The sequence below is a fragment of the Ischnura elegans genome, chromosome 8 (genome assembly GCF_921293095.1).
Source record: "Ischnura elegans chromosome 8, ioIscEleg1.1, whole genome shotgun sequence".
NCBI lineage: Eukaryota > Metazoa > Arthropoda > Insecta > Odonata > Coenagrionidae > Ischnura > Ischnura elegans.
The window spans coordinates 81,346,139-81,366,962 of record NC_060253.1 but is presented as its reverse complement, the minus strand read 5'-3'; the positions used below and the strand labels follow the sequence as shown (position 1 = coordinate 81,366,962).

Here is a 20,824-nt window from a genome sequence, read left to right as displayed (position 1 = left end):
CATCTGAAATAATTGCTAGCCAGACTTCAGTAGAAAACATGGTTTTTCATATCATTCATTAGCTATATAATTATCAGTTAATAACATCTTTTCAATAGGGATTCTTAACTTGGAAAAATTTCGTGATTATGGCCCAAAGAAATGAAATGTAAACGATTTTACTTTTTCCTGGCGAATACTATTAATGAATTCCTCACGGGTTATCAGCCAGGTTAATTCTCTCGTATAAGCCGACGTTTCGAGAGACGACTTGCCAAACGAAGAAGAAACGTCTCGAAACGTCGGCTTATACGAAAAAATTAACCTGGCTTAGAACCCAAGAAGAATTCATTAAATAAAATGTAATTATTAGGGCTATCACAAGAGGTTTTCAAATTCTATCCATAAAAATGAAAGTCAACCTTATGGACTAGTTTGTTGGTTTCCTCCTCTCTGTGGACATATTTCACTCTTCCTCTGCAGGATTAGCTATATTCTCAAATTATCTCAGGCAATATGAATTTAATGATTGTTTCAGCATGAATAGTGCCTTTTTCATATGGGATCAGATTGCTCCCTAATTCTCTTTTGCAATGGGAAATATTAGTGGGATAAATTTCCGATATTTAGAAACGCATTATTTTATGGTCAGTAAGACACGATACAAGAAATGAAGTACATTGATGAACGTAGGTGGATAAGAATTCGTTTCCTTCACGGAAAATAAAGGTCAACCATGGGTTCTGAGCAATAGCGAAAACGCTCCTAGAGCAAAACTCAACGAAGTGAGTCATAATACCTTCTCATTTCAGTTCAGCCATGGTAAATCTTCAAATTTTCAATCAAACGCTCTTCCAGATGACTAATGGAGAGGTGATACTAAATTTTATGATTAAACATCTCCTAAAACGATGGTGGAAAGAGCTTTATGGGGTTTTTAGTTTAACGTAATTTTTTTAAATTTGTAGCTACATTACATTTTTCATTTCATTGGACACAACGCCAGGTACGCAAATTAAAATATAAAGTTTAAATAATTCGCAGGCTTTACCTGCGTATCGAATCGTGGAGGGTTATTCGGGTATTCCACCAGGTCAGGTTTTCCAACTCCATCTCGGCCTACGTTTCTTTCATCATGCCCTGATGACGATGGACAACTCGATCATTGAAACGTCGGCCGAAATGGAGTTGGAGAAACTGACCCGGTGGAATTCCCGAATAAACTTCCAGGATTTAAATAATTCAATTATTTTTCTTTTTATAGTTCTCAAATGATGTTTTGTATAGAAATTTCCTCAAAAATCGTGTTCTTGTGCCGTTTTTACAGTAAGGATATGCTGGCGTATCTGCTGCATCGTTGCAAAAGTATCAATAAATGCTATTGTTAATTATTGGCTATAAATAAAATCATACCCTTTTAATAGTAAATCATAAAATATATATTCAGCGTCATAACATTTTTAGGTGTCTCTTCTCCGGTGAATCAAGATGAAATTTAAATTTCGAGATATGGAAAGAATTCTTATCTTCAAAGATTTTTCCTGCATTAGTTTCAGATTTTTTTTGGTCAAAGATCGATGGAAGGTTATTATAGGCTTATAAGCTAATTTCAGATTTTTCTATGAAGGCAAGGCCATCGCCGCAGTCATATTCATCTTTCGAAAACAATCTCTCTGTGAGAGATACAACCGAAATTCAAAACAGATATTATTCCTCAGTAAATCCGGACTCCAAAGCATCCGTATATCTCCTTTAGTTGGGTCGCAAAGCCTTAAAAATATTTATGTTAATTTGATTTTCGTCAAATCATAAACCTGAAAGGCCATTTTTGGTGAGGGTGAGATGTCAGCTGTTGTCCTCCATCCATGTATGATAGCTTATGAAGATTTTGCATCCTTATAAAGGTACTTAGGTACTGACGTTTATTTGTGATTTTCATTAGCATACCAAATAGCGGAATTTCTGAGAGAATTAGATCTTGATTGCAATAATGAACTTAGTGATATTTAATCAAAGTAATCCATAATCTCCATCGGTATTTATCACTTGTCTCTTCCGATCATTAACGTGTGAACATAAGTCTCACATTATCCCAAGTTCCACTAATGAGGTCGACACCTATCGATAGTTTTTTTTTTAGATTTTTTTAAGTTTCGATAATTAAAACTCCCTTGAATATCGCGAATTTTGTTTTCATAATCATGATTAAATGTTATCAGGATAACTCGCTAATCTTTAGTCCATCTCTCACTTTTTTCATTGTTCGAACAGGTGTCTTAGTTTTGCCTATGAAAACTTTGCTCGCCTTAGATTGAAAACCTTTCCTCCAACGGTTAGCGTCTGTTTAGCGCAGAATATCCCGAAATAGAAGAAAAGAATGTTGTTGCCTCTCGCGTTTGGCAGAAATGAAATAATATCTTTTTTCATAATAAGTTTTTTCGTCATAACCTCCTAAATCTCAATGTTAACCCAAAATTTTCCATAAGCTTTTTAAGATTCATTCCTCAAATTTCAATTTTATACTACTGCAGTACGTTTATGAGAGGCTACCATCAAAGCTGATAATAGCTATTTTCAATAGTTAGCAGTTATTTAATATTAAATGAATTCAAATTCACAAGGTACTTGAAATAATCAAATCCAACGCAGATGTGAACATTAAGTATCATTATTGTTGAAAGTGAGACGATACCATCGAAGTATACCGCTCATTCATGCGTAATCCATCGCAGCTTTGTGAATAATTTATGCACTTCGTAATAGGTTTGAGAAACGTGAATCTGGAGAATGCGGGAAGAGTTGGGGTCAATGTGCACATAGTGTGTGTGTTTATATACGGCAGAGACGTAAATACATAAAACGTGGGGACCGGAAGAATAGTTTAATGCAGAGGATGAGAAACAAGAGTCGGGGATGTGTGAGGAGATAAAGTTCCTATGTGAGGTAATACGAGGTAGGAGGTTATAATGGTCGTGTATCGAGAGGTGACGGGATGCTGAAGACCGTGATAGAGGGATAACAGGAACGTTGTTTGGTAAAGGAAAGGGTGGGAAGGAAGAGAACCTGGCTAATGGATATGATGAAGATGGGCATGTGTGTCTAAAGAAAGTGTAACCATTGATATTTAAATCCTGGCGTTGTTTTATGAATACTGATATTTAATGCTGTTAGGGAGTTGTTGATGGAAGGAGAAGATGATTGTTGAGGAGAATAAAATAAGGGAGGGCTGATCAAAGTAGGGAGGCAAAAAAGAAAGTCTTATCTTTAAGAAAATAAAAAGAATTTGAACAAAAAACGTTTGGCGTACAAAAGAAAGATAATTTGATCGTGAGAGTGGAGGCGTCCATCTATGAAAATATCATTTTAGTGTTACCACTCTTAATCCACGCAAAGCTCTTAAAAAAACGAAAGAGCTCCGAAAATTTCTGCCGAAAACATCCAAGTTTGGACTTATAATGGTCTAAATTCCTCATTTCTCGCGGTTTTTAAAGCTCATCCGTTTAAAATTTTAATCAACCCATTTAACAGTTTGAACGCTTCACGCTCTTCGTGAGCCTCTTTAAAAGTAATTTAGCGGAGGAAGTTGTGTTGGTGGAACTTGGCGGCAGGAACGAATGATGCCCGCACCCAACTCCATCGCTTCTCAAGTCTGCTTTTGGAACCGGGAGAGCTTTCGGCTTCCAAAAACCACGACCCTGCAGCTGTATCTTCCTGTGGGCTATGAAGTAGGAGGTGTGGCGGGAAGCGGCTAGGATGCACACATATTCCCCAAACCCCTGTATTTCACACGACCTCTTTTCCCTTCTCGTGACCCTGCTTTCCAACTTTCAACCGTTTGAATCCCTCGTCCAACTCCATCACCCCACCCCACTCCGCAGTACCAAAGCCTCTTACGGTGTTTGATGTGAGAGTATATTATTTGCCATTTTTAAATTAATTTTAGGTGTTCTTGGCAACCCTTGTTGTAGTTAATCAATGTTTGCCAACATTGTGCTTAGTTATATTAGCATTCTTGGGTTCATAAGTAGCTACTTAATTATTTAAAATGGCTTTATAGAGTTGATGTATATACTATTACTTATAATTTTTAATGATATGATTAATTATAATTTTTATTTGTTATTTGTTGCAATATACTATTATTGAAAATGTTTACTACATAATGGAAACATATATTACAAATTAATGGAAATTATTCTTCGTTATAAATGTGATGAAGACGAGAGACTTCCACTTTGTGAACCGCTGCTTCTTACAAGTCGGTTCTTTTGAGCACCATTTGATTATGTAGCGATGACCTATTATTTCTCTTTAACTTGGATTTCTTATTTGCAACCTTATATCTACCCATGCGTTACTTCCCCTCAGTTTCCTTCTCAATTCGCACAGCTTTGCTACATTTATCCTATTTTTGGGCATCTTCCACCCCAAGATTTTTCCTTCCAATTTGATCCTGTTGAATTCGGGTAACTTATCAGGTCTAGTCCACTAGCGTAGCGTGATTCCGGGCCGTCATTAGAAGAATCCCGAAACTTTAAAACGCAGTGTTGCGAGAGCGAAGTTGCTAAAACGTTTTTATTTAAAAGAAAGAAGAGGCGGAGTCGGAAGTTGGCAGGAAACGCTTGCAAGGGGAACTTCAATCTCCGTGCTTAGGCGGAACTCGGCAGGATACCCGCGTGTCAGTAATCCCTTTAATGGTTTTAACCCGGGACCGCGAGACTAACAAAGACCGCGCTTCGTGGATATCGTTTGGAACGATGGACACTTATTTTTAATGCTTCCCATCGCGGAAAGAATTTTTCTTGAGCCAGTCTCGCTTCTGTTCCCAGACGAGGTCGTCCCTTTCCTTCCCTCCATACGTTTCCTCTCATCAAACTTGACCTGTTTTCCTCATTGCTTCACACGTATTGCGGGTGCACTGTATATTAATCCCTTTCATGGCGAGGCTCTGTGAAGTCTTTTTCATCGTTTTTTTGACAATACTTTTATACGTACTTTATTGGGGCAGCCTTTTTAAGATGGTGCCTCCTTCAGATAGACAGATTGTATTGCGCACGTACTTTATGCAATATTTATAACATTACGATAGAATGAGATTTTGTGTATGTATAAATGCGATGAAAATGTTCTGTTTTGGTTTCTATGAACGCCACACGATGGATTGCGGTGCATTATTTTTATCATCTAGCAATATTTGAATTTTTTGCAAATCGTCTTGTATCTTCATGGAGATTTCTTCTCGCTGGTATACAGTGTGGTGATCAGTATGTGAGGCCATCTTTATAGGTTTTGTTACCACGTTCTAAACCTTAACTTCAATGCGTTAAACTTTGTTACTGCCTCAAAGGCTAAAAACATCAAGTGAGCAATGAATTGTAAATGAGTGCTTGAAAAAGATGAAACGTAAGTAAATTCGGATTGAGGTCGAATGCATGTATTTCTCTAGTTTACCATCATTGCACTTTAGCAGAGGCTCAAAAAAAATCAAGATTTCCCTATTTTACAAGGCATAAAGTTGCGCCATATTGCATTCTAAAAATTAAACCTAAAAGTGTGTGTCTTAAAGTAAAAAATAAAATTCAATTGCTCACTTCAAGCTCCAATCATTTAATTAAGAGTGACTCTAATTTCGACTCTAATCATAGAATTAATTGAATCGATTATAGCATCGTGGAAGGTTAAGGTGCTATCATTTGATTTTTATCATGGTTATGGTCCTATGTTGCCATTTTATAAGCATTTTTGTCCTTGTGGCGTTTATGCTCGAAATAGAATCAGTAACCTTTTTTCAGCGCAGTAATCCCCTTCATAAACCTATAGAAATTGATCTAATGTTAAGTTTTAGTAAATATGGAAAAGGAAGCCACATGTTATGTCACAGTGCAATCAATGTATCACATATGATTGAAAGTCAAAACAAATTTACAAGGTTTTATTTTGAGATTTTCGCAAAAATTGCGTTTATTTCGTTGTTCGTGAAACGTATCTGAGACGAAAACAGTGAGTATGGTTGGAAATTAGGAAACTCGTTAGGCTCCAGCGGGCTGCTTTGCTATTGCTGCCATTGGCAACAATATTTACTATTCCATAATAGGTATTCAAAAATATTTGAGTTTAATCGTACCACCGACATTTCTGCGAAAAACAATCGTTTTATCCCTCTGTCCCTCAAGTCCAATTGGTTACCTCTTTATTCCTTACTAATATTATTCCCTTGTGTGATCGGAGGCGTTCCGCAGACAATTGATTTATTTATTATCCAGTTGCCTCGAAAACAGCTCAAGTTTGGCCTTCTACTTCTTCTTCTTCTTTCTCTAATTCCCTTTTGCTGTTAGGCGTCGGGTTCCACCAGCCACTTTCTAAACTCCCTCCTATTCTGAGCGAGCCGTTTCTTATCGTTTATACTCAGCCCGCGCTGGGCTGCCAGTCTCTCCACATAGCCTTCCCACTCCAGCCTTGGCCGTCCTCTTCTTCGCCTTCCCTCCGGTCTTGCTTCCATCACGTCTCTTGGCTTCCTATCCTCCTTCATCCTAACCACATGTCCATACCATCCTAGTGCTTTCCTTTCCATTTCTTCTGTGATTGAGACTTGCTGGAATTGGGCTCTGATGGTTGTATTTCGCACTCGATCTCTCCTAGTGCGTCCTGCTGCACGTCTGAGATATCGCATCTCGCAGCTTTGGAATCTACTCCTGTGTTTATCTAGTAGGGTAAGGCTCTCCGTTCCATACATCAGTACTGGCTGGAAAATAGTTTTGTACACCCTCATCTTTGCCTTCTCCGATATTTCACTCTTGCCTACAATTGATCTGCTTAATTGATGATATACCTGGTTTGCTTTATTGACTGTGTGTCTCAGTTCATAGTCTGGTCTTCGATCACAAGTAATTTGTGTCCCCAGGAATTTGAAATTATCAACCTGTTCCATATGAACGCTCACCAACATCCTTGTACTGGATAGGAGCCACCTAATCAGGCGGGACTCGAACCCGCGATCTTCGATTTGCTGGGCGAGAACTCTACCCTGCCGCAATCGAAGCCCGCAAATTACGGATTGAGATTTTCAAAGCGACGACGGCTATGACTTCGATTCGCACGCCTCTTGCTGTTATCATAGTGTTGTGCACATGTTTTAGGTGACTCCCATTTGTATTTCCGTCGCAGAATGCCACTCAGATAGTGCACAACGGAGGCAGGTGTCACTTTCCCTCCATAGAGACCTCCTCCCGTTTTATGTCTTCCTGGTGTTATCGGGGCGTGCCTTCGGTCGGTCATATACTGAGTGCCTGCGTGCGCTTTTCTGACATCTAACACGAAGAATTCTGCATCATCCTGTGGCGAGACGTGATGTACCTCTCGCCTGATTTCTCTTCCCCTTGAGAATTTTTTAACTACTTCATAATGAGCTTAAAATCGGCATTTTTATTATTTTTATTCTTATGGATTTTTCCTGAGCAATAAATATTTTTCTATCCATATAAGTCTTTGCTTGCTTTTACATTTATTTTGTCCGGATTGTGCACTGGGGCTCGAGAATAAGTGAAAAATTCATGTCCATCTGATTTCGGGCCCAAAAAATGGTTAATGATCGATTTAAAGTGTTTGTATCAGCTGCGGGAGCCTTTTCTTACATTGGAAGCTCAATTATTAAAAGCACTACGCCGAACGGGATGAGTTAATTGGGAGGAATAATTACAGGTTCTCGTAATTTTACGGCCCGTGGCCCAAACTCCATCGATAAGACCTCCCTCGTTATCTTGGTAGCTACCTACTTTTTATCGATTAGGCATATCCTAAATTTGAATATTTTAGGCAAAATAATACTCTTCGATTTCATCATATTAACGTTCATAACATTTTCAGCTATCAGCTATTTTTCTTTTTCATTTTTTGTAACTAGAATATTTCGATCATTTGTCATATAATACATCAGGAATCAGCTGATTGTCGACCGTGGACATAAGATTCGAAAGACAGTTGGAATGAATCTGTTGATGAGGGTAAATGACGTCAAAAATTACCGTACTAAGACAGAGGGAAATGAGTTAATTATAGGATCGTTTTAGACGATTGTTATGATATTCAGTGATGAGATCTTTAATTCGGAGCGGCACGATAGAAAGAAATCATGGGCATTGACGTTGAAAATTAATGAAGATTCAAAGTTTTGTACAAAGAATGTTTTAAAAAGAAGGGTGAAAGGAAATTGAAAAAAATGGGGTCTTCGTATTGTATGAAAGACATATTCTGCAAAGAGTAATTTTTTTGGGAACAAAATTAAGGGATCGGAGGAAGCGTTGAGGAGCGATAGGACAATGTAACATAGCGGATTCAGACTATTTAGGCCACCGAATATCTTGGACAACCACTTAATTCGAACAAATCTTCAAGAGCAGAACCCAATAGAGTAATTAATATCAGTTTTATCCGGTTAATTGGGAAGATAGGACGTTTAAACGGGCCACGCATCTGTGGTACCTATTTTACCAATACTTGGATGAAGATAAGTCATTTTTGAAGCACTAGTAACCGATTGTGAACATTTTCCTATCTATTGAACTAATCCTTAACACGGATGATCTTTCAGTATCTCTTGAGAGAGGAATGGCTGCTTTGCCAGATATATTAAATTATTAAATAAAAATAAGATAAAACTTTTCAGTTACTGCGTGTAATAAATAGAAATAAGAAAGAAATGAAGGATTGGAATTGGAATATGTAACTTAAGGCTTGGCTACTGAAGAATTTGTGCTGCAAGCGCATTGACAAATTCTCTAACCCAGCATATTACTTCTAACTATGTGACTAATAGCAGTAATAATTTATTTATTTTTCAATTTTCGGCACTAGAAGTTCAGGTGAATAATTATATTCTTAAGCTTTGGGTGAGGTACTTGGTGTCGTTTGCGTGTTGGTGAAGTGTTATAGAAAATAACTATGGTGCTGGCACAACATTTGAGGTGCAAAATTCCTAAAGGTAAAATGAATTTTTTTTCAGAAAAAAATGGTTATAAATAAAATGATACAGATACAGGATGCCAAAAATAATTAAACAAATTCATATTATTTTCGCTGCAGAATAGCCCGAGCAACACCTGCCATTAGATATTAGCAATTCTCGTGAAGCCCTTGATTCTCTGTGGAATCGAATATTATTGACTAAATTTTTACCCTAAGGAGAGAAAAAATGAACACAGTAGCAGGTACATATTACGTTTGGTCAAAGCATGTGAAACATTTGTTCTAATTAGTAGTCCATAGGCATGTTAGAGTGGAGGTTTTATAAATTTCTTGGTATTTAGCTATACGTATATTAACGGTATGTCAGGTGAATTTTTGAGTTGTGTACACGAATCGTTGAAAAAGCGTGTCCGTTTGATTTCTATTGTTGATATCGTCAGCTTTCTGGTTATAGTTGAAGTGTACCAAAGACACATGGTTATTTAAACGAATACATATATATGTACCTTTTTATGCAATGAAAAGTTATTATATATCCTTTCACCAGGGGTATTTATTTAGAGACCCTTTATTTGTTTTGAGAAAGTTGATCGCTTATGTTTTTTCAGATATCCGCTTGAGGAATTTAATTAATTCATCTCACTTTTTTGGACTTCCTCCTCCCCGCTGCTGATTTTATGCGGGAATATTTATAAACATGCTTTTAGCTAGAATAAAAAAACGGGGCAGTCGTGGGACTGGCCGACAGAAGTGAAAACTGAAATAATTATTATCCATTTATTTTTTATATAGATTTAATATTATTAAAGAACTAATTTTTCCAGTAATACTCATTTTTCAACAAAAATTGAAATTATTCTTTTCAGCAAACTGTTTATTATTAAATATATATTAAAAATACGATGTGTATGAATAGAAAGTAACATCATTTATATATTAAAATATAATGTGCTTTTATTTCTTTTATTTAATATGCTTTAAACCTATAATTGTTCACTATGTACATAAAAGAAACTGCCTTAAATTGCACTGACCTGTATTTTTATAGCGTGTACACTCTTCTGCACGTTCATGCACGAGCTCTTTATATTTAATGAACTTATACAATATACACTATAGATTTTTATTTTCCATTTTAATATTTTTTAAACAAAAAGACTTTGACAGACTATATATTAACAATATATTAACAAAGTGTATAAGTATATTAATCTCTATTAACAGTCTACAAAATAATACGCACTGTATAGAAAAAGTACATATGTGCAGTATAGAACTAGAAGCAGACAGATGCCAGTATTCAGTATGTAAAAGTATAGCGGTGACAAAACCTATACCATTGTATACACTATACACACTATACGTATGTATATCTCGCTGTAGCGATCGCGGTGTCGGGTCGGTGACGCTCACGCGAATTCTATGCTTTTTCCCCATCCCGTAAAAGTGCTTAACACCGCTAAAGAAGTTTTCACTTCAAAATTAAAGGCTTATTCTCATTGTATCCGCCTACATATTCCCATTTCTTCTAGAGTTTATTTATTAGATGCAATGCTGTACATCTTGTATGGAAAATTTGCTCTTCAAGGTTTTCTTTTATAGTTTGTTACTTATTAATATTCTTATCTTGGAATGATTTCACTCAGGCCTGTTAGTTTTTTAATTGAAAATCTGGTACACACGTTTTGTATCCTTTTATTCATTTTGTGATCGTTAAAGTGTTTGCACATGCGGACTATTTCCTGAAATAAGATCTTAGAGTCAAGAACAGATCTTTTCTACGAGCGAGATTCTCTCACGGGCGCTCGCCTTGCGTTTATTTGTTAGCGCTCGTTTACAGAGAAATAGACGCTTTCTTGTGATTCTCAAGCATTCAAAAGACTAATACCAGTGCTGGGCAATTATATGGTGAAATAGGGTCTACCAGACGATTTAGTATTGGCATCTTAGTAAGCCCTATTATATTTCCTTATTGACATAAATTTCCTTTCTTTTCTACTCCGAAACGAATTATAAAAAAAGTAAAGCTATCACGAGTTTTCCGTTTCTGATTCTATTTTAGGCCTACCTAGGCCTAATAATACGATTGTATGATTCTAGGATATTTTTTCTCTGCAAATACAATTATTTTACTTAAAGTATAACGTCATTAAATATAGTTTTTGTGGGATTTTGTGATCACTTGTGCAATTTCCATTGTCTTACTCTTTAAGCTTTTGGGCCAACTTTTAAGAGATCGATTTACGGTATTTTATTGAGCAAATTATCAACAAAACTTTCTTGTTCAACAAAAATCTGCATACATTGCTTGTAAGTTTCGTAAACGAAGAATGATAATGGGCAATGTCAAACCTGTAAAAAAGCAGTCACCTAACCTTTTTAACAGAAATGCCGAAGGTAATTATAGGCGACGCTCAGAAAAATTAGCCACTGGACAGATGCTACGTTTGCGTACAGCATAAATTTACAAGATCGTTTTTTCATTCTCTGGGGTGCGCAAGGCTTATTACATATGTGTTTTCCATTACACACTAGTGTCTAAAAGTTAAGTATAGTTACTGAACGAGGCCATACCGCCTGATAGGAATGTCAGATTGATTTCTAAACTAACGAAGCTGAATCACCTGCCATATGTCGCATAAATTGTCCAAAACACTTTCAGAAAAGTTCTGACAACAAAGGTACTTGTTTTCACAACAACTTACATAACTTGGCAATGTCTTCCACAACGAAATATGCTGTTAATAGGGTGCATGCTAATTTCTAAGGACCACACATGCTTACTGCAACGTGGTAGGTTTTCTATCAGATGGTCTAAGAGCTCTTGTGTCGATTTCATTCCTCCGAAAGGGTTATACGAAGTTGTTGGAGGGTCTTTGGTGGAGGCTGACGTGATGAAAGTCACCTCCCCTTTGTATCCAAGGCATATTATATGGGATTCAGATGCACAGACCTCGTTGGCCAGTCCGTGCGATGAATGTCTTCTCCTGCCAGAAATGAATCCACCAGAGCAGCACGGTGTGGTCGGGCATATTCGTCCATTAAGAAGAACTCTGGAGTGCCGAATATGTGGTATCAGTGCTTCATTCCTGAATCTCCGGGCGTTAACAGTGCTCCTCGAATCACCCATTAAGATGTTCAGCTCCCTACAGTCATTCAACATGATGCCGCCCCATACCATGACACCATCACCACCATATTGGTCGCGTTACACAATGTTCCTGTGGTTGTATCGGCTACCCGGTTCTATCCACATTAATTTACGAGAACAATCGTTCTGAAAACTGAAGCGGGATTCATCTCTGAGGCGCACATGCCTCCATTCATTCATGGTTCAGTTTCGACGTTGACGGCTCCACAGTAAACAGGCGGAGTGATCGGGATACACTCCGCTGCAATTCTGGCAAACAGACCTTCTGTCCTGAGTCTCCGGTACACAGTTTTCCAGTAAACGGTAACCCCTGCCGCGGCTACAAGCTCTGCCGACAATTGTCTTGCAGGTGCTCTCCGATTCCGTCGGGCGGTCAAGGTCAGATGTCGGTCCTGATGTGGGATGGTTACTGTTGGTTGACCGGGCACTTGCCTACGACTAACATCTCTTGCGTCTCGAAATCGTCTCATAAGCCTGGAAATGACACTTCGTGGCTCTTTCAAGGATAATGCAACATTGGTTTGTGTCTGGTCTGCTTTCAGGCGCCCGAGTATTCTATCCTGCTAAACGGGGTCCATGGTGTCGAAGTGCCATTATGTTATCACCTTCACCACGAGGCTACACTCCGCACACTATAACAGGTTAAACATGTCTGAGGGAATATGGGGCGCTGGCACTGGCCGTGGTTAACTTGCGGTTATACCTATAGTAAAAGCAGGGAATACTTTTTTCCTATACAGAGCGAACATGTAGGGTTGATGGATGCACACTGCACACATCGTACGATTTGCGGTCAATTTCCTGTTTCCCTGCTAATTCGTAACTTATGCTTAACTTGGACACTAGTATATATTGTTTTACTACTAGTATTCTACGCATATGTTTTTATTCTAGTCACTAAGAAAATTTTATTATGATGATAAAAATTTCGATGAAGTTGCTCCAAATACACTCGCATTGAACTCTGATTCATGGCGATCATGTAGCAATAGTTGCATAGCATACGAACTGTTCATTTTCCCGGAGAGCTGTAAAAGATTCCGTCCTGGGTAACTGGGGATGCTATCGATTGTATATTAGAGTGAATCCAGGTACAAACATCCTCCTCTCCCGTGTGGAGACGATACCAGTAATTATTTCGTGTTGCCCTGGGAACAGGCTGATGGACTATCCATCCGCCCGCGCTTCACCACCACTGTGGTTTGCGCTGAATTGTTAAGACCCTTCCCACTGTGGAAAACGTTAAACTTCCCCCTGTCCCTCATTGGCGGACGTTGAGGGCCCCACTTAAGGGTAATGGCCCTTGCAAAGGACGGTCCGTGGCTCTCGCAGCCCTTTTTCCCCGGAGAAAAACTCACTCTTAACGGTTTTGCAATTAGGAATGAAACCGAGGGTCCATCGGGCTTCCCAAGCCACTGAAGTGTCGAATTTATTTTGTCCTGCCCATCGCCAGAATCCGGAGGAGCGCGGAAATACTTGTAAATTCTCCTTTAAACGCTGCGGGTAGGTACTAAATTCAGCCGAGTAAAAAAACGTGAAATGGCCGTAATCCACTAGCTGGATAATTTTGAAAGTGCAAAAAATACGTGCCAAGCATTTACTCTGTTTACCGAGCGAGCCTTAAAAAATATATTTGGTAATAAAGGTATCATAAAATGTTCTTAAGTCAAGGTATTTTTGTGGGTATAATTGCTGTGTGTTTCTGAATGAAAATTGGTTATCATGTGTGTTGGTTCTCCATGTATTTAAAAGAAATGAAGTCTTAAAATTGAATTCACACACGATAAGAAAATAAAATAAAATCTTAATTGAATGAAAGAAAATTTGTATAAATTTATACTAACAGTTCTGTTGAAGTAATAGGTGATGGTAGCCCCAAAACAATTTCATATGGGGTACATAAATATTCCACTGCTTTTTTAAAGGTTGTCCTGTAATTTTGTATGAGTGGAATAAAGTTATATTATTATTATTCGTAATTATTGTGGGAATTATGTATTTTTTGAGTCGGTTTATTACCATTTTTTATCTTTGAGTATTCGTACTAGATTATGGGAATTATGTGGGTAGAAAAATTTGAGACGCATTAAACCTATGTAATGAAAGAGAGGGAAATATACCTGTAGAGTAACTTGCAATAAACATCCGTGGCTTCGAGCCTTTCTGGCGAATGGCAAGCTTGATTTTCTCCTTTATGTAATCTCATTAAAATATTTAGTAAACTTTAAATTTAACGGGTGTTAATTCCCAAGTTCATTTGTTAGTCCCTGTTTGGTGAAATGATTTTTCATAGCAAATTACATATTTTTTTATGTAGCCTATATTTTTGGATTGATAACATTTACAGCTTACTACGACGATATATCGTCACCAGATAATAATACTAAAATTTTTAACTTCAATTGAAATATTTAAATTATAAATCCTTAGCTTAGGTGCCGTTAATCTTACACTTCCCTTTGAGATGCATTTTGGTGTATGTGTATAGTGTGTACCTTTAACATTGCCTTTTGCGTCTTCAATTAATACCAAAGCTCTCTTTTATTGCAACTGACACTGAAATTTGAAAATACCTTTCTATTTCTAGACTAAATAAATCTCAGAAAATGGTAAAAGCCAAGTAAGAGCCTTTTAGTGTTGCATGCTTCGCTCTTAATAGAATGTCTGATGAGGTGAATCGTACAATCCCTAGTGGGTAGCAGGAAAGTTTGAAGGAATCGGTTTTGGAATGACCTTAATTAAAGTCGAAATCTCGCAGGTTTTATTCACTGCGACCTGAATTTTTTTCTTTAACCCTTTGCGTATTTTGCATTTTAGCCCTCATTTTCTTAATCCAGAAATTCTCTCATTAACTTGAACTCAACATTGCATTTATTCTCCATTGTGAGCAAACGCGGCAAATCATCTTGTCGAGATTTTTTTCTCATCAAACTTTCCGTGCGAGATTAAAGCGATTGTGCCTTGCACTTTGTCTCTGGTCTCACGTTTCTCACGCATTTTGTTTAGTCTATCACTTAAAACCATCGCGTGTATTTTTTCAATCATTTTGGGGATAGGCACTCACACTGGGCGTCTGGAAATGTGTCCAATTTTTTTTGGGTACACGGCCACGTTTAAATTCATTTATTCAAATGTAAACAGTTTTAAGTAGGTGCAGATATTCCATGGATCTTCCATGGGCTTCATTAAGCATAAATATGATTTCTTGCGGAGTTAAACCTTCAAAAAATTCCTTCATGTGTTAAAAGAAGTGTTTGATCCCCGTGCGAGTGGCTAATTCAGTCGACAACAAAATAAAAACCTTGGGATGGATTCAGCTGAAACTATGACAGCTGACTATTCGCGAGTGCTATTTCCTGGGAAATGTTACTTTTTGATGCTAAGATAGCAATCTCTAGACAATTTGTAGGACTTATTGTACGACCCTCATAGCTTATGCTGGGTTTCCAAGTATAGAATTTTCCAATTGCTGGCAAGTAATGGACTCTCTAGATCCACCCATTTGGAAATTCAATTTCCATTTACCACGAAGTTATCTTTAAAACCTCTCTTGCACGGATATTTATTTTGAATTTCGTTTCGGTTTCTTGCCTAATGGTTTCTCTCTTGCTCTCGGTTGTTATTTCAACTGGTCGTTTTCTTTTGTTTTCCCTCGTACCGCTCTGGTCACAATTATCAGGAGCGTTATATCGGTTTCTTGCTTGCCTCGATTTTATAAATATTGCTGATTTCTTTTGCATCCGATGATATCAAAATTGGATACATTTTACTTTTCGTGTTTAAAATAAATTATTTATTTTGTGCAGAGAACTTGGAAGCCCTTTCTAAAGTGATTTTTAATTTTTATCTGTATAAATATGGAGTGGATGAACACAATTAAGTTCTTTCTTTATAGTTTACCTGCTATTATGAGGAGTAAATTTTTTCCATTCGTTGCTGAAAATGTGTATATGTTATTTTTTTTTAAACTTCAAATCAAGTGACATGCTCAGTGCTTTTGTGAAGTACTGATATCTCTTGTGTCAGTGAATTAGAAAGTTAGCTTGCCAGAATTTTTCTTAACATGGAGGTAGCATTCGTAATGATTGTTGTTAGGCGACTGAAAATAATAAACTCTTGAAGATAAGGGGATATGTTCGATATCATACATGTAGTTTCATTCTGAAAATTTTGTTCTCCCATAAATTCAATCAAATTTTCCTGTTTATTAAGCGGTGCTGAAGATGGGCGGCAATATCATAGAATTAGTATCTTAGTTCGATCAGTAGGGAACCATTGATGGCGTAGCATTCCAATAACATTTTTCAATTCCTTCTATAATTTACATAAATTTTTTCGATTCTCTTAACTTTTGTCTGATGGACAGGCATCCATTTAGAATAGAGATCAATAATCCTTTTAATATCACCCAAAATCCCATTCTCATCCATGATCGGGGTCAAACGTACAATAGGTTTTTTGGAGGAAAACAATCAGTTTTTCACCATTCAATCGTAAATAAAAAACGGAAATTCTGGAAAAGAGGTCGCTGTAGTGTAAATTTTGTGGCATCATTGATCCGCTTCTGTTCCAGATTCTTTCTCTGAATAGTGAGAGACTGAGACACTAAGGCATAGAGCCCATAAATAAGAGAAGGATATACAAGCGTCGCAACAACAAATTCGCTCACTCTATAGAATGATAATATTTTAAATTTGATGTTCAGCATTTGTTAGATGCTTTTTTTTAAAAAAACGTTCCGATTCTTTTCTATTGATGCTTTTGATGATAATTCTACATTTTTAAATGTCAGATATCCATCCGGTATTACTCTCTAAAATTGCAACCGTATGGTATAGTATTTGGAGGAGGCGACCGACAGCCAAGGTTATTTGCGCCACGAGGAAAAGGTAGGGAGCGAAGGGTGGAGAGAAACCCGGCGACGGCATTAGCCTGTACTTAACGAAAGGCGCCAAGGGGATCACGGCTTAACGTCCCATCTGACGGACGGAGTTCTGCACTTGAAGTGTCCTCCACAAAGCACTCCAGTAGGGATCGGGCAGCCCTAGAAAAATCTCTGCCACCGCTGGAATTTGAACCTGGACCATCTGGATGGGAAGTCAGAACTTTAGCCACCATGCCAACCCGATCCCCAAGTGAAACCGTCTCCTCGATTGATGCTCCATTAGTGACTTGTAATTTTTTATTGAAATATCCCTGAGATTATGCGTGGCTGATAGGTTCTTTTTCTTTCAGACAATGCGAATTCTTGTTAGCAGCGTTGTCACTTCTCTTCTGTATTCCTTTTCGTTCGCTTCTCTGGCAAAGTCACCCTCCCGTTACTTTCCCATCCGTGTCTTCGCGCTGACAAGGCTCGCTACCAAGTTATCGATCTGCGTTGCACAATGGAGGTTAACCAGACGTTTCGCACGCTGCAGTTCACTGCGATCCGCCCGACAAACGGAAATTGCGTTCGTCACAGTACGGAGTTGCGATGACATACAGTCACGGCGCCGTGGTTTTCCTGAGCGTTGGGAGGGACACGGATTCCCTGGCGTCCTAAGTACGTATCGTACACTTCGCTGTACTTGTCGCAGGAATTTGATGCTGTTGGCCGAAGTATTTCTCGAAGGTCGTGAGTGCTAGTGTCAAGAGTAATTAGCGGAAAGTGGATGCATGCCAGCAATAATCTTGAGACTCGTGCCTTATCTGCGCATCCGACAATGGCAGGAATCTGTTCACCGACGGCACTATTGTAATTAGGTGAATAGGTGGTATTAGGTGCTTCTTGCGTCGAAACACGAATTTTATAATAGTGAATTTTGGATCAAATTTCTTAAGCCGAACATCATTTGTGTCTTCATTGCGTTTTGTATACAATAAGTGCCCATTTACCTTGCCTGTATATTAGTTTAACAATTGAATCGTTTTAATAATTTTACTATTTAATATTTAATAGTATGTATTGACTTTTACTTTAGTAATAATAGTTTTATTTGATTTTTCGTGCCACATTAGCCGAGAAAAATGTAGCCTACAGACGATTATCGATTACGATTATTTTGCTTGGCGTGGCTTTGGATTTTAATTTCATCATGAATTCTAGTCACTTAGCAATTCACACACTAAATTAGTGTGGAAATTTCCATACAAACTGATAAGACTCTGAAACGTTACTTAATGGCTGTGTAGACCGACCAGCTATGACTGATCCCACCGATTACAACACCATAGCTTCAATAATTTAGCTTAAAAACTTAAAAAAAAACTTATTGTGAGTATTCTCTCACAAAGTTGTTAGTGAGATCTCTGAAAGGAAAAACATTTTTGCTCTTGGAATTCTTCGTTGTTAGCAATGTATTGAATTGAATTTCTAAAATTGCATTGTGTTGTATTGTACTTGAATTGCTAGAATACCCCTAAAAATATCGGTGAAGTACATTTTGGAAAACCTGTCGGGATAAGTATGACGATTTAGCGATGAATGAATACCATATCTATATAATTTTAATTATTTAAATTTACCCATCAAGAATTCTAGCAATTATAAATTAAATATTTTTTTCGGTTGCAATGATATCGATGAAAAAAGCGGCATTGCTCCTTTGCTAAAGGATGCACGCTTACTGCAACTGTTAGATAAGTAAAAAAAAACATTTAAATATCCATTATTTGCGAGTACCCCACTTTCGTGTATATTTTTATGCATAACAAATACACGTATTGTATGTGCGGATACGAATGTATAAGAATAATATAATTGGCTTATTTCACTTGGGCTCTGCGTGCCCCGAAACGCATGTTCCTGTCTCTTTCGTTATATCGTGTGAGTGTGTATCTTTCCTCTAATCCTTGTGTCCTCGTCCATTCCTTCTGTTGGTGAGTGGTGAGCTGCCCCAGTGCTATCTATTGGTTACTCTTGTAGGCCATAGCAAAGCGAGTTTCCTGTGTATAAAGCCCCGCCGAAATCATGGTAAATCTAAGCGTCCTGGTAGCGCAACTGGTAGAGCACCTGGCCGCCAACCAGGAAGTTCTGGGTTCGAGTCCCAGTCAGCCAACCATGAATGAATATTTAAATGTTCTAAATAATTTATGTTAATATTATAACAAATGTTCATTTAAATAATGAATATTTAAATGATCTTCTACTTCTCTAACAGTTTTAGTAAGCGTGCATATTTTAATACCAGAAATCCATGCATAAATACAAACGTACTAAGTGCCAGGCAAAAGAGATACTGGCCATTTTTTCTTTCCACCCTATTCATTGAAAATAAAAGGAGCAATTCCGTTTTTTTCATCGATATCATTGCAACCGAAAAAAATATTTAATTGATAATTGCTAGAATTCTTGATGGGTAAATTTAAATAATTTAAATTATTATAGAGATATAGTATTCATTCATCGCTAAACCGTCATACTTATCCCGGCAGGTTTTCCAAAATGTACTTCACCGATATTTTTAGGGGTATTCTAGCAATTCAAGTACAATAAAATACAACGCAATTCTAGCAATTTAATTCAATACATTGTTAACAACGAAGAATTCCAAGAGGAAAATTTTTTTTGCTTTTAGAGATCTCACTAACAACCGTCAGATGCCTACATTTTTCTCAGCTAATGTGGCACGAGAAATCAAATAAAACTTTTATTACTAAAATAAAAGCATGGAGTAAGTATATAAGAAGAAGTAAGAATATAATTCTTCGTTAAAACTTTCGCGGGTGCTCGTCATGTTGAATTAAAACTTTTGGGCTATGTCGCCGCGTCAGATTTTGGGTGGCCCCAACGTTTCCCGCGAGATTTCAGATTCCCTTGAGAAAGCGACCAGCATCGGTCGGGAAACGTTGGGGCCACCCAAAATCTGACGCGGCGACATAGCCCAAAAGTTTTAATTCAACATGAAGTAAGAATATACTTACTCTATGATAAAAGTTAGTACACACTATTAAATAGTAAAATTTTTACCCTCTGATTACTGGCTTTTTTTCCATCTACCACAGTACCGTTGTCCTCCTCCTTTTTCCATTATATTGATCCTATCTCTTTCTTTCCTTACCTGTCAATTTATTTGTATATTTGCGCTCAATGCGCCGTATGAATGAATGAAGTAATACATAAAAAAGGTACGCACTGAAAGGATTAATGAGTGTATTATCCTTTGACATTTTTTCCCTGTGAGAGTGTCAAGAGGCGAGCTTACCCGGTTGGATGTCCAAACGCAGAAGTATGACGTTAACTAACAAACGGTAGCGATAAAACGGCACAAAGGACGCGTTGGATGGAACCATAAGTAGACCATAGGGTTTAAGAACATGACATGCACCTATGTACGAACTTTGGTCGCAATCCGTGCAGCCGTATGGAAACGCATAGCGGAGTAACATTTTATGAAAGGCTTTGTTAAGGCTCTAGCATCGACGTGCGACATCTATTCCCGGCCACTTGGCAAGCATAATACATTCTACTTTGCGATAAGAAGATTGCAGCAAGGGCGGTCGCGCAAAGAAAACGATGTTTGCGACGCGTCGAAACGGCTTGAATAAATTACACTTACTTCGTCGCGCACCATAATTTCTTCTCCCGAATACTTTAGCGAGCATCAATTTCAGGCCCACGAGGTACATCAGTAACCTTGAGTGGGACCCCTGAGATGAAATTACCCTGCATTTTTCTCCTCGCGGTAGAGGCTCTCCGTGGACTAATTTGGACCCGAGTTGAGCGCGCTCAACTTCATCATACCGTAACACATT

At 37.8% G+C, this 20,824-nt stretch overlaps 2 protein-coding genes across 5 annotated transcripts in view; one reads left to right on the top strand and one right to left on the bottom strand.

The window, feature by feature from the left end:
- Window positions 1-20,824, top strand: part of LOC124163368 (FMRFamide receptor) — a 682,967-nt gene that overhangs the window by 109,687 nt on the left and 552,456 nt on the right. The window lies entirely within an intron of this gene.
- LOC124164447 lies at window positions 6,311-6,925 on the bottom strand. Its single transcript, XM_046541772.1, has one exon. It carries the CDS (start codon window positions 6,923-6,925, stop codon window positions 6,311-6,313), a length of 615 nt encoding a protein of 204 aa, XP_046397728.1.